The following is a 15060-nucleotide window of genomic DNA, read 5'->3' on the forward strand; positions in this document are numbered from 1 at the left end:
AAGACAAAGAAAATAAAATCGATAGAAATTTAAGGTAGAACCATGGTCACAAAGCTAAACTAAGATGTCAAGTAGGACCTCTAGATGATGTCCTTTCTCTTGTTTGAAACACTTCCTCTTATTGCTCAGATTATTAAATATCAGTTAACAATAAATGATGACAGAGTTGCATGACACTCTTCATACTCTACAAACAACTAACAAAACTATTTCATAGTCTCTATTTAGATCTCAACCCACTAAATAATAACTGATTTAAACACTTGAATCCCCTAAAACTAATTTGCATTATGACATGAGGCTCCTGTCTAGGTGTTATTCTTTAGTTTATCAATAATATAGATATCACTGCAAAATGAAGCATTACTGAGAGTACATATATGACTGCTGGCAACTGAGTTAGTCTCAAAAATGAATAAATAACATGCTTTCCTCCTGCTTCCCCTTCTCTTCTTTTGATATCACACAATGGAGATTTTATTTTGTCTTGATCCTGAATTAACCATTCAATTTGGATTAGATGTACAGGAAACAACAAAACTCACTTTCCTCCCCCACCCCTTTACTTATATCTGTAGAGGAGTCAGATCAACATCCCAACACAGTCACCATGGTCACATCTAATTATTGCATACTAGAGGCCCGGTGCACGAATTCGTGCACAGGTGGTGTTCCTCAGGGCTGATTGGGGCTGCAGGAGGTTGGCTGGCTGGCCAGGGGGAGGGACCACAGGAGGTTGGCTGGCTGCAGGAGGTTGGCTGTGGGAGCACACTGACCAACAGGGGGCAGCTCCTGCATTGAGCATCTCCCCCCTGGTGGTCAGTGCACATCATAGCGATCAGTCATTTGGTCGTTCAGTAGCTTAGGCTTTTATATGTATACTAGAGGCCCAATGCACAAAAATTCGTGCAAGAGTAGGCCTTCCTTCCCCTGGGCTGCCAGCGCCGACTCTCCTCTGGCACCTGAGACCCGGGCTTCCCTCCCTCCGGCCACCCGCAGACACCCAGGACCCCGGCCGGCTTCCCTCAGGCCCTGGCTTTGAGGAACATAGATGCTAAAATCCTCGACAAAATATTAGCAAATTGCATCCAGCAATATATTAAAAAGATCATACACCATGATCAAGTGGGATTTATTCCAGAGATGCAAGGCTGGTACAATATTTGCAAATCAATATATGTGATACAACACAAATTGAAAGACAAAAATCACACGATCATATCAATAGATGCAGAAAAAGCATTCAACAAAATCCAACACCCATTTTGGATAGAAACTCTCAACAAAGTGGGAATAGAGAGAACATATCTCAACATAATAAAGGCCATATATGACAAACTTACAGCCAACATCATACTCAATGGGCAAAAATTAAAAGCATTTCCCCTAAGAACAAGAACAAGACAGGGATGTCCGCTTCCACCACTCTTATTCAACATAGTTCTGGAAGTGCTAGCCACAGTGATTAGACAAGAAGAAATAAAAGACATCCAAATTGGAAAGGAGGACGTAAAACTCTCATTATCTGCAGATGATATGATAATGTACATAGAAAACCCTGAAGAGTCCACCAAGAAACTAAAAGATTTAATAAATGAATTTGGCAATGTAGCAGGATACAAAATCAACACCCAAAAATCAATAGCTGTTTTATACACCAATAATGAATTCTCAGAAAGAGAAACTAAACAAACAATCCCATTTACCATTGCAACAAAAAATTAAGACACTTAAGAATAAACTTAACCAAGGAGGCAAAAGACCTATACTCGGAAAACTACAGGATGTTGAAAAAAGAGACAGAAGATATAAACAAGTGGAAAAATATACTACTGTATTCATGGATTGGCAGAATCAGCATCGTTAAAATGTCCATCCTACCCAAGAGCAATCTACATATTCAATGCAATCCCTATTAAAATACCAATGGCATATTTCACAGAGCTAGAACAAATACTCCAAAAATTTATATGGAATCCAAAAAGACCCCAAATAGCTGCAGCCATTTTGAAAAAGAAAAACAAAGTTGGGGGAATCAAATACCAGATTTCAAGTTTGATTATAGCCCAGTACTGGCACAAAACAGGCATACAGATCAATGGAACAGAACAGAGAACCCAGAAACCAACACAAGCTATTACGCTCAATTAATATTTGACAAAGGACGCAAGAACATACAATGGAGTCAAGAGAGTCTCTTCAATAAATGGTGTTGGGAAAATTGGACAGATACATGCAAAAAAGTGAAACTAGATCACCAACTTACACCATACACAAGAATAATCTCAAAATGGCTAAAAGACTTAAATGTAAGTCATGAAACCATAAAAATCTTAGAAGAAACCATAGGCAGCAAAATCTCAGACATCTCTCATAGCAATATGTTTACAAATATATCTCCTAAAGCAAAGGAAACTAAGGATAAAATAAATGGGACTACATAAAAATAAAAAGCTTCTGCACGGCAAAAGAAACCATCAACAAAACAACAAGAGAGCCACTGTCTGGGAGAACATATTTGGCAATGATACATCTGATAAAGGATTAATACCAAAATACATAAGGACCTCATACAACTTAACAAAAGGAAGACAAACAATCCAATTTAAATATGGGCAAAGGACCTAAATAGACACTTCTCCAAAGAGGACATACAGATGGCCAAGAGACATATGAAAAATGTTCAAAGTAACTAGTCATCTGAGAGATGCAAATCAAAACGACAATGAGGTACCATCTCATACCTGTCAGAATGGCTACCATCAACAAATAAACAAATGACAAGTGCTGGCGAGGATGTGGAGAAAAGAGAACCTTAGTACACTGCTGGTGGCAATGCAGACTTATGCAACCATTCCTCAAACAATTAAATATGGATCTGCCATTTGACCCGGTGATCCCACTTCTAGGAATATATCCTAAGAAAACTGAAGCACCCATCAGAAAGAATGTATGCACCCCTATGTTCATAGCAGCACAATTTACAATAGCTAAGATCTGGAAACAGCCCAAGTGCCCATCAACAGATGAGTGGATAAAAAAAAACTGTAAAAAAGAAGAATCTCTTACCCTTTGAGACAGCATGGAGAGACCTGGAGAGTATCATGCTAAGTGAAATAGGTCATTCAGAGAAAGAGAAATATCACATGATCGCACTCATATGTGGAATCTAAGCAACAAAAAAACCTGATGAACAGAATGGACCCAGAGACATGGAAGCATGGAACAGAGTGCAGAATCTCAGATGGAAGGTGGGGTGAGGGTGGGTGGGTGGGAGGTAATCAACCAAAGATCTTGGATGCATAATCCATGGACACAGACAACAGGGTACTGGGGACGGAGCAGGGGGGGGAGGGAGGGGAAGAAGGAGGCTGGAGGGAGTCAATGGGGGGAAAAGGGGGACATATGTAATATTTTCAACAATAAAGAATTCTTAAAAAAAAAGCTTTTGACATGTTGCTGCCTCCTCATAGAATTGGCAAATACACAGGCATATGTATGTATACATTATCAATGTGTACACATATATTTTTTAAATTTTATAGTCTTATGCATAATTTTGTAGTACAAAGGTAAATTGCTAGAATGTTGCAAGACAGTGAATATTAGTATTCTAGAATGTATACTGGATCACTGAATTTATCACATTTGATCCACACTTAAATATCTAAAAACGGGTTAACTTGAATTGTTATCCTAAAGCCTGAAATTCATCACGTGCTCCCTCCCACTTTACAATCATAAAAATATTAATATAATTTTGCAACCAATTCCTAATGATCTTTAATCCAGAGAAATACATTATTAACCTCTATTTTTTGTTTCCTATCTTTAGAATACCTCCATATTAATGACAAAACAACATTCAATTTCCAGGGAATAGGGTAGGGACATAATATTTAAAATGATCTTTTCATGTAGAAAAATATCAGAGGTTTTCTAAATGTCTTAAATTAAGGTGCCAGTTTCTTCTGATAGATACTACATCAGTGATGGCGAACCTTTTGAGCTCGGCGTGTCAGCATTTTGAAAAACCCTAACTTAACTGGTGCTGTGTCACATATAGAAATTTTTTGATATTTGCAACCATAGTAAAACAAAGACTTATATTTTTGATATTTATTTTATATATTTAAATGCCATTTAACAAAGAAAAATCAACCAAAAAAATGAGTTTGCATATCACCTCTGACACGCGTGTCATAGGTTCGCCATCACTGTACTACAAGATTGCATTTAAGGATTATAGTAGAGTATGCAAGGAAGAGGTTAGAAGAATCACTATCAAAATGTTAACAGTGGTTATCTGTAGGCAGAATGCTTTTTACCTCTGGTGCTCTGTAAAACTATAAGTTTTACTAAAACAGTGCCTCTTAAAAAATAACTGCTCACAAAATTTCTAGACTAAAACGTAAAATAAGATTTCCTGGTTTTTCATTTCTATTCCTTCTGATTTGCCAGACACTGAGGCTAAGTTCTTTCATTATCTTATTGAAATCTTAAAAAAATCTCAGGAGGTAGGTATTTTCTAACTCTACTGTACAGAACAGAAACAGGAAGCTCAAGCAAGTTAAATATTTCATCCAACATCATGAATGAGTAAGCAATGGTATCAAACTTGGAATCCACACTTGTCAGATTTCTAATTCCATAGGCTTCTTTCTGTTGGTCTGTGATGCCAAATTTGCTACTTACATGAAATACTTACACGTGAGAAGATTTCAACTCTTACTTCCCAAAGATGGGAATATTTTCTTCATTTAAATATTGAAAATACTTCAACTAAACAAAGGCAAATTAAAATAGCATTCTATGATTATGTAACTATCAAAGAGACATGTACAAACCTATCCCAATAACAATTAGTTCTAAGTGTAATAAAAAGTAGTAAACTATAAATTAACAAACCCTTTGGTTGGGCTGCTTTGTGTTTCTGACATAAAGATGCACTTCCTTTTGGCAGGAGGGTCTTCCTCTTCATCAGAAGAGCTTTCTATTGTTAGGTCTATAACATCCACTTTCTTCTTGCTTGCCTCATTGGCTACAGTCACTGAACAAGGCTTACTGAGGACACTTGAACCTGCATGTAGGGAACAGAAAAAAAAGAAAAAACTTAAGGTTGTGACACAAACTCTAGCCACAGGAGTCTTAACTGTGCAGCAGCATGCCAGTAAAGCTGCATACCCTGTCCCACAGAAAGAGACCAACTCCCTAACTCCAGACATCTCTCTGTAAAATGACTACTAACCTGGAGAGACAGAGTGAGCTCTATGCCTTGACAGAGAGCCAAAAGCCTCCTTCAAACATGCTCTTAGTTATCTCCCTGGTACTACCAATGGATATGCACATATCCTGCTGCTCACGGTGTCTCAGCAAGTAAGCAGTCATTTTATAGACAGACATCTGGAGTTAGGGGGCTGATCTCCGGCCATGAGCAAGAATACGTGGTGCCACTGACTGTGTTTTCACAGACTTGTTGCAGTGTTCAGTCAGAATCAGAATTTTCCATTCTAGCAAAGCAAGGGTGCTCATGTCAAAGAATGCATAGACTCTTCACCAGAACTTGACAAAAATTTTCACCATGAAAAAACCCCAAACTTCTCACTTGTTATTCAGACATTTAAAATTTTTCTTATAAACTGTCTGTCTACTAATCACCTAGGTTCTCCTTTCTGCCCATTATGATAATCTCATACGCTCACCATTTCATAGAAAGTATATTGTGCCCTGCAATCTGTGTAGCAGTAAATGAATGCTAGTTGATAATGAAAAAGCAGCAGCAAGTAATCAACTAAATCACTATTTCTCTGAAAGATGCGGGAAACTTTTCCTTCATCATTCCACCCATTGGTTCAGTAACAATCACAGGAGATTGATTAACATTGACATTAATCCTGAACTTTTCCTCTCTTCTTACTCTGAACATCTATTATCCATTACATTATTACAACATCAATTACAGTCAAAACAAAACTCAAATGCAGTGAGTGAGTAGCCTATGTCAGATAAAAAGAAGTTTTAAGTTCACCTATGGGTTTCAATTACTCAAACTGCCTTTTGTTTCCCCACTCAGTGTGGACAGCTGCAGGGAACTGGAGGATTAGTACTCATCCCACGCAACCAAGGCAATGGTAAAATTTCTTTCCACTTTTTTTTAGCAACTAACTTTGACCACCTTCCTCTACCCTCCCTTAACGGATGAAGTAATCTCTCTAACCACACCTTGACAGGTACCAAAACAGGTACTCTAAAAACAATTCTGAAAAACTGTCCATAGAAATGTCATTTATAACTTTTCATTTTGTAACAAACACCATATATTAAAATAATTTTAGATGATTTTTTTTTCATTTACTTTACATATGAAAAATAACTATTAAAAGGCTGGTTAAAAGAATGGTATATAAACTTGGGCACATTTCTTAAAAGAAAGAATAAAAACCAGTTGGAGGAAATTACCTATCTAACAGATGATCAAAAGATAAAGTTAGCAGCCCTAGCCGGTTGCTCAATGGTTATAGCATTGGTCCTCGGACTGAAAGGTCACAGGTTTGATTCCAGTCAAGGGCACATACCTCATTTGCAAGCCCGATCCCAGCCCTGATCAAGGTGCATGCGGAAGGCAACTGATTGATGTTGTCACTCTCCCATCAATGTTTCTTTCTCTGTCCCTCCCCCCTCCCCCCCCCCCCCCGCCCCTTCACCCCTCTCTAAAAATCAAGGGGAAAAATATCCTCGGGTGAGAATTAACACACACAAAGTTAGCAAACTGAGCTTCAAATGAAGTTCTAGTGGCCAATGTTAAGGATAAAGATAATGCTGCAGGAGTCTCACTGCTTTGATCTCTGCTGACATTCTACACATACTTTCTATTTTTGTGCATGGTTGGCTGGATACTTTCATAGCTTCTTTCTTCGGTCTCATTGGACACCAAGAGCCATCTTCTTGGAATTTGATCTCATCCACATCAGAACAGTCACTGAGAATTTCCATAAAAAGGCTATAAACCAAGTAAGTAGAAAAATGTAATCAGTGGCCTTGTTCAAAAGTGAAATTATAACAAAGAAGTATTTATTACATTGGAGACAAAAGTAATGCTGACTTCAGTTTGTTTGTTTTGGTATTTCAATACTTCAGACTTTAGGACAACTATTATACCCCCTTCCTTCTATATTTTAGATCTTTAAAGGGCAATAAAAGAGTTAAATGACTTACTGAGTCATCTAAAAAATAGTGGCTAAACAGAAATTGACTGTAGTAAAGAACAACCTTCAATACAACACATAAAATACACAAAAGCAAACAGAAATGTTATTATACAAAATCTAACTTATAAGCTTATATTATCAAGGAAAAAGAATCATAGAGGTGGGGGAAAGAAGAAGGAATAGCAATATAAGTCTCAATAAATTTTTTGAATAACTAAGCATACAAATTATGTCCTAAGACCAAAATAAAATTAAATTTGAAATCATCATCAGAAAAATATCTGGAAAATCCTCATATATTTGAAAATTTACAAACAACCCATGAGACAAAAAAAAAACAAAACCCAAAAACACAAAAATAAATTAGCAAGTATTTTAAACTTTATGAAAGTAAAAATATAACAAAATTTGTGAAATGTTGCTAAAGCAGTACTTAAAGGAAAATTTATAGCACTAATACTAATATATAAAAAGCCAGGGGCTGTCACGACCAAAGCAACCAGACAGACGATCGAACAGCAGGCTGCGTGGGGCAACCAGGCCGGCAGGGGTGTTAGTGAGGGACAACCAAATGACTGAGCAGCAGTCTGTGTGGGGCGACCAGGCAGGTGGGGGCGGGGTGGGGGGGGGGGGGGCGGGGGAGACATTTGGGGGCAACCAGGCTGACAAGGGGGGCAGTAAAAGGTGACCAGGCCAGTGGGGGAGGGCAGTTGGGAGTGACCAGGCCGGTGGGGGAGGACCAGTAAGGGGTGGCCAGGCTGGTGGGCGGGGGGGCAGTAAGGGGCGGCCAGGCCAGGGGTGGGGGGCAGTTGGCGGCGACCAGGCCGACACGGGGGGCAGTTAGGGGTGATCAGGCCAGCAGGCAAAGGTGGTTAGGGGTGATCAGGCTGGCGGGGGGGGGGGGGGCAGTTAGGGGTGATCAGGCAGGCAGGCAGGTGAGCAGTTAAGAGCCAGAGGTCCTGGATTGTGAGAGGGATGTCCGACTGCCATTTAGGCCCAATCCCCGGGATTGAGCCTAAACTGGCAGTCAGACATCCCTCGAGAGGTCCTGGATTGGAGAGGGTGCAGGCTGGGCTGAGAGGACACCTCCCCGCCCCCCATGCAGGAATTTCATGCACTGGGCCTCTAGTCTTTCTATATTAAGAGAATGCAAATCAATAAGTTCAGCGTCTATCTAAATGAAACTATAAAAAAAGAACAAATTAAAGTGAAAGTAAACAAATGGGAAAAGAAAAAAGAAACAAATGAAATAGAGAAAAATCAATGAAACAAAAATGCTGGTACTTTAAGGTCAATAAAATCAACGAACTTCCAGTCAGACTTAAGCTCACTTAAAAAGTGGGCTTTCCCCTCTTTAGGACAGGCTATGAAATATGATATTGGGAAGCAAAAAGAAAAGGACACTACTCTACCTCTTGTCCCCAACAGAAATCATAAAGATAAAAAAGCCATTAACCACAGTTTTAAAAAAAGATTGAGTATAATAAAGCAGAAAACACACAAACATCTTGACTTTATGCTAGAAGAGAATTGATATGAGGCTGTACTGGAGGCAAAGGTAATATTTACCCATCTAAAATCAGACTTTCATAGGCAGCTTTTTTGTCACACACAGGACAAATCCAGGTGGGCTTCTTCTCATTCATTTGTAGATAAAGGGCAGCATCAAAACACTGTAGATGTGTACAAGTCACCGCTCGGCATGGGATTGTCAGCCTCATTTTCCCTAACTACAGGCAGGAAAGAAAACATGAGAAACCATTTCAGAAAGGAGAACAAAATCTCAATGGGAATAGTCAGTCATAAAAGTCTGAAAGAAGTCATACACGAAGATCAAAATGAAAAAAAAAAATTCAAAAGAATTTATTTCCATCAAGGCTGCTACACATCTACACTAATAAAAGAGAAACATGCAAATTGGTGTCACTCTGCTACTCCCACAAGCCAATCAGAGCGACTATGCAAATTAACCCAACAAAGATGGCGGTTAATTTGCATATGTAGGCACGGAGCGAAGACTGAAGGCTCCGGCCGGAGTGAAGACTGAATTCTGAAGACTGAAGAGGCTTGGCTTCTCCGCTGCCAAGCCTCACTGCAGCCGCAGCGGAGAAGCCAAGCCTTGCTGTGGCCAGAGGGGATAAGAGGCTTGGCTTCTCTGCTGCAGCTGGACCAAAGGCCTGGGCCCCGGGTGCCGGAGGTAAACCAGTGCCAGCAGCCCGGGGAAGGAAGGCCTATTGCGCAAATCTTCATGCGATGGGCTTCTAGTTTTATTAATATTCATTGAGAGCCCTATAATTTAAAAAAATGTTTTCATTTTTTGAAAATAGGTAACATAAATTCACAAGTAGGACAACATCCATATACAATGAAAACATGTCTGTCACCGGTTCTCCTATTTAGAGAGAACCACTGTTACCCATCTCTTGGATGTCCTTTCATAGATGGTCTATGTGTGTTTTAAAAAACATTTTCACCTGAATGGTGGCATGTGATATACAAAATTTTGAACCTTCTGTCACATAATATAAATTTATAACTTTTTCACATATATCAGTACAAAAAAAACTATCACAATATGAAGCTATCACATTTGATATGAAGTATATAATATGAAGGATTAAAACTTATACCTGAAGGTCTGCACAAAGCTTATGAATAGGAGGTCCTGGTCCAAACACATGCCCGCTAGGACCTCTGCCACCACCTCCCCTGCTGGCACTACAGATTTCTCTCTGGGTTTGACAACCACAGATTCTCAACTTCTAAGCAATCCCAATTTCATGTAATTCTATCCCCTTTTCAATAAAGATGTTAGTTTAAGTTAATGATAATTTTTTTAAAAAGCTTCAAAATAAAAATATCTGCAAATACCACTTTCCAGGGTGGTAGAGAGGTGGACTTATCAACCAAAGACCTTGAATGCATAACCCATGGACACAGACAATAGGGTGCTGAAGGCTTGGGGTGGGGACAGGATGGGGGGGGTGGGGGAGACAGGGACAGGTTGGAGGGATTCAATGGGGGGAAAAAGGGGACATATGTAATATTTTCAACAAAAATGAATTATTTTTAAAAAAAGCTTTTGGCATTTGTTACTGCCTCCTCGTAGACTTATAATCAGAATATTTATTATTTTAGCCCAATGTAGCAAAATGGTATATTGTTAAGAGAACTGAAATGATGCCAGAAGACCAAAATTGTTATCCTTGTTCTACTAGTTACTACTGTGTGATCTGGATTAGTCAATCTTTCAGTCTTAGTTTCCTCATCTGCAAAATGGGAACAACCCCCATACAGGTTTGCTAAGGGAGTTAAATAAGGGGCACATAATAGGAAATTGAGAAATTATTCTCTTCTCTCTCTCTCTCGCTCTGAAACAATTCTCTCTCCATTTAAAATTGTAGATGGCGAGGCAAAAGTAGGTTTACAGCCCTAGCTGATTTGGCTTAGTGGATAGAGTATCAGCCTGTGGACTAAAGGGTCCCGGGTTTGATTCCGGTCAAGGACACATGCCTGGGTTGTAGGCTCCATCCCCAGGAGGGGCGTGCAGGAGGCAGGCAATCAATGATTCTCTTATCATTGATGTTTCTATCTCTCTCTCCCTCTCCCTTCCTCTCTGAAATCAATAGAAATATACTTTTTAAAAAAAAGTAAAAAGAAAGTAGGTTTATAGTTGTTTGTATGGAAATTAATACAATAATTAATTAATAATATAAGAATAAGCTCTATGTTTCGGCTACTCGCAACTGTAAACCTACTTTTCCCCACCCTGTACATTTCTCATAATGATGGCTGGTTACCAAATGCCACCTAAACTGCATTATAAATTCCTGATTCCATACAAAGTCCCTCTCATATGGAAAGGGTCCCCTCCAACAGTACTGATTTTAAAGAAGCCTTCATCCACTATTCCTGACCTTTCCCATCTCTTCTCTGGTACTCCAATAACATAATTATATATGGCAAGTCTTTTGCTTTTTCATGTAAGTTAGCTTTCTCTCTCAAACTAGACTATTAACTTTCTGAAAACTTTTTATCAAATCTTCAGTATTTTCTCCCACAATTAGCTCAGTACTGAACACACAGGAGGAGTTATCTGCATTGCTGACCGATTCTCCCCTATAGTCTCTATGTTAGGAAATATGAAATAAAAATGATTGTGCAATTTAGAAGTACATTACAAATGAATTAAGACACCTTATACATTCTAACTCATTAAAGTAGAACCATCAATTAGCATTTATTAGGTCCTAGCGATTTTATTACCATTTATTAGAGGCCCAGTACATGAAAATTCGTGCACTTGGGGGGGTCGCTCAGCCTGGCCTGCACCCTCTCACAATCTGGGACCCCTCAGGTAGGGTCCCTAGGCCTGGTCCCTAGGGGTTTCCTTCCCCCAGCTGTAGGCAGCTGGACCCCCAGCTCCCCTGCCACCGGTGGCCTCCCTCTGCAGGCAACAGGCATGGGGTGCAATGGCTTGGCTGGCCTTGGCCTCCCTCTGTGGGGCAATCGCTGGCTGGTTGCACACCTGCCACAGAGTCGCTGCTGGTGGCCTGTGCCTGCAGGAGGCCATGGTCAGCCCTGCGAGGGGCCGTGTGCCTACCTGATCGCCCTTAGCCACTTGCCTGCCTACCTGATCACCCCTGATTGCTGGGGGGCAGGGCCAGCCCTGCGAGGGGCCATCTGCCTACCTGATTGCCCCTAACCGCTGGCCTGCCTACCTGATCACCCTTAACCACTCTGCCTGCTTACCTGATTGCCCCCAACTGCTTGCTTGGGGGCAGGGCCAGCCCGGCGAGGGGCCATCTGCCTACCTGATTGCCCCTAACCGCTGGCCTGCCTACCTGATCGCCCCTAACCACTTGTCTGCCTACCTGATCACCCCTAACTGCTGGTCTGCCTGGCTGATCGCCCCTAACCGCTTGCTTGGGGGCAGGGCCAGCCCAGCGAGGGACAATGGTGGTTCTGGTCTCTGGTCATTCTGGTCATTATGCTTATGGTGGCTGGCCTTTTATTATATAGGATAGTTTGATAAAAGGAGCAAGCAACTCTCTCTATAGGTTTATTATTAGCTGTGGATTATATATAGCATTAACTGTATTATTCTGAACCTAAAAACTCTCTTCCCCTACGATCAAATATCCTTTTAGGTCTTTCTTGCTTAGTCGCTGCCTGAAGAATGTTTGCATTCTTTAAAATTACAATGCTTAATCGTGAAATTCCCAAATGGGAAAATGACAGAAGTTTAGAATCCTATATAATAAAAGCCTAATATGCAAATCAACCGAACGACAGAACGACAGGTGGAACAACCGGTCCTTATGACATGCACTGACCACCACGGGGCAGATACTCAATGCAGCAGCTTCCCCCAGCCGGCAGGCTCCAGGCCGGCCAAGGCGGGTGCCAGCGGGGGCCCCTGATTGCCCCACCAGTCACCCTGCAGATCAGCCCTGGTCGCTGGCCAGGCCTAGGGACCCTACCGGTGCACGAATTTCGTGCACTGGGCCTCTAGTTCTACCATAATATATCATTCATTCCCACACTTACTTTCATAGGAAAATTAGTGATTTATAAAAAGTAAAACACCCCAGAATGTTTTGTTGCTTTACTTACAGGGCACATCAAGGATACCCGAAGGCTAGTTGTAGCAATTTCACTATCAGGATCTGCAGTAAGTTTTTCTTTAACTTCAAAAAGAAGGAAAAATAATTTAAAATTTTTATATTAATTGTGGCATATGAACAGAATTATAGAAATATATGTAATATTATTTAAAGTTTCCCCAAACACTCTGAATAGGTCAAGAAACTACAAAAGCAAAACAAACAAAATGTTAGGTATTAATGTATTAAAAACTGAATTATACTTTCAGTATTAGGTTAAAGAATTGCAAACTTGCAAACTCTGTATCAGATGTTTAACTAAATTTTTAAAAGTAAAATTGTAGGTAAGAATTTCAGAATTTCTTAAATTTAAGATTTAAGAACAAAACAATTAGGAAAGGAACTTAGAAAGCAGCAGTACTCTGAGTTTCAATACTATTCTAACATACATTCATGACTTTTTATTAGGGAGTCTTGGTTGTTTCCAATAATTACTAAATTTATAAACAGAAAAGTCAACTATTTTTATACTTCCTTTGACAACTGAAAACTACAAGGGATGTGATAATGGGTCTGAGTTTTCATTCACCAGGTAATGTATACAAGTTACTGCACATATAAGCTAATAAATATATGCACTCTCTTCAGATGCCTAATTCTCAACACCATTATAGGGAGGGAGAATGGGACTGGAACTAGAGACAGTGAAAATTGGAGCAAGACAAGAAAAATTAGAAAAGAGCTTCCCTGGCTTCACGGTCTAGGCAAAAAGATCAATATTATGCTGTTTGAGGAGATAAGAAATGGTTCAAAATATAAGAAACAAAATACCATTTCAAAAGCCCTACTTGGCTCCCTTTTCAATCTATAGATTCTTTTCTCCTTTCAGGTTCATTCAGCGGTGAGGGAAGTAACTGGAGGAAAAGTATTTTCTTTCCCCAAAAAATGTCTTGATCAATTAAATTTAGTTACTGGTCTGAATTATTTACAGTTTAGGTTAGATTTTTTTCTCTCTACCTATTAGTATACATTATCAAAGCAAAATACAAAATAAAACATCTCAGAAGGCAAATATTGTTGCTGATGGATATCAACCATTCTTCAGCAAAAAGAACTTTTGATTATTTACAATTTTTTAAAATGTATATTCTATTAAACACTGGGGGTTTTGAAAACTTGGATTCCTATTCTCAAGTTAATGTATACATCCAAACTACCATGAACTTAATGTTTATTTAAATAAGTTTTCATGAGAAGGCCCAAAATCACACTAGTAGGGGCTTAAAATTGATCTTCTTGGGAATAGTTTCTAAGAGAAGGGTTTTTTTTCAATTTATAGGGCAGTGTTTTTGGAGTATTTTTAATTCAATATTCATTTTAGGTTTCTAATAATTGTTCCTAAATTATTCCTACATTGATGTATATGTGAGGCTTTTTTTTTTCTATTAAAGCATCTCATATGCTCAACCTTACAAACATTACTTACTTAGTGCTCTGGAATGATCAGGGTTTCTAATACCTTTCATTTTTAATCTCTGTAATAACATGGCTGATGTGAGCTGCCGTACAAGATATACAGACATGGAGTAATTCTACAAAGAAAGATAATCTGTATTAAAGACAAGAGATAATAGTCTCTTTATTTACATAAAATACTTGTCTAAGAACCTCTGGTTTCTAAAAATGACATTCAAAATAACTTCCACAGGAAGGTCAATGACTGCTAAGGAAACAAAATCAGCTCCTTCAGGGAAGATAAAAGCCCAATCATATTAAAGATATTTCTCAATCACTTATCACTTTAAAACATCCATGGGAAAGATTACATACCTCAGATCAGTGGCTTTCAAACTATGTTCCTAATCTAGCAAACCTGGTACCTCAGGGACCATCATGATATGAATAAAAATATACCCTCCCCTGCTGAATACTAACTAGAATTTTTGTTTTTATGTATGGGCTCTCATAATATTGTCATTGAAAAATGGGTTCCACTGCAGAAAGTTCAAACACCAGTGGTCTGAATTAACATGTCAAATCCAGAATTCCACTTGCTTCATGGCCTTGGGCAGAAGAGACCACTTGCTTCACGGCCTTGAGCAATCATTTAAATGAACCCTAAATATCAGCTTTCTTCTGAGAAAAACTCTAAGAAATTAACTCTTGTTCTGAAATGGGCATTTTACTAGGAAAGGGGCAGCTACTGGAGTATGTAAGACACATTGGAGACATAATAAAAATAAAAT

The 15060-nt window shown here is 39.3% G+C and overlaps 1 protein-coding gene across 6 annotated transcripts in view; it reads right to left on the reverse strand.

The window, feature by feature from the left end:
* Positions 1-15060, reverse strand: part of PIAS2 (protein inhibitor of activated STAT 2) — a 75112-nt gene that overhangs the window by 22516 nt on the left and 37536 nt on the right. For 5 of the 6 annotated variants that reach the window (XM_070421102.1, XM_070421101.1, XM_070421103.1 and 2 more), the window contains 5 exons: positions 14301-14406; positions 12825-12898; positions 8778-8938; positions 6867-7000; positions 4909-5080 (listed from right to left, as the gene is read on the reverse strand). In XM_070421102.1, the coding sequence (XP_070277203.1) occupies positions 4909-5080; positions 6867-7000; positions 8778-8938; positions 12825-12898; positions 14301-14406 (647 nt within the window). Of the gene's footprint in view, positions 1-4708; positions 4783-4908; positions 5081-6866; positions 7001-8777; positions 8939-12824; positions 12899-14300; positions 14407-15060 lie in introns of all 6 variants that reach the window. The other variant, XR_011472206.1, reaches the window with a different exon arrangement.

The sequence above is a fragment of the Myotis yumanensis genome, unplaced genomic scaffold (genome assembly GCF_028538775.1).
Source record: "Myotis yumanensis isolate MYYU_CA2020_CCGP unplaced genomic scaffold, mMyoYum1.0.hap1 SCAF_7, whole genome shotgun sequence".
Taxonomy (NCBI): Eukaryota; Metazoa; Chordata; class Mammalia; order Chiroptera; family Vespertilionidae; genus Myotis; species Myotis yumanensis.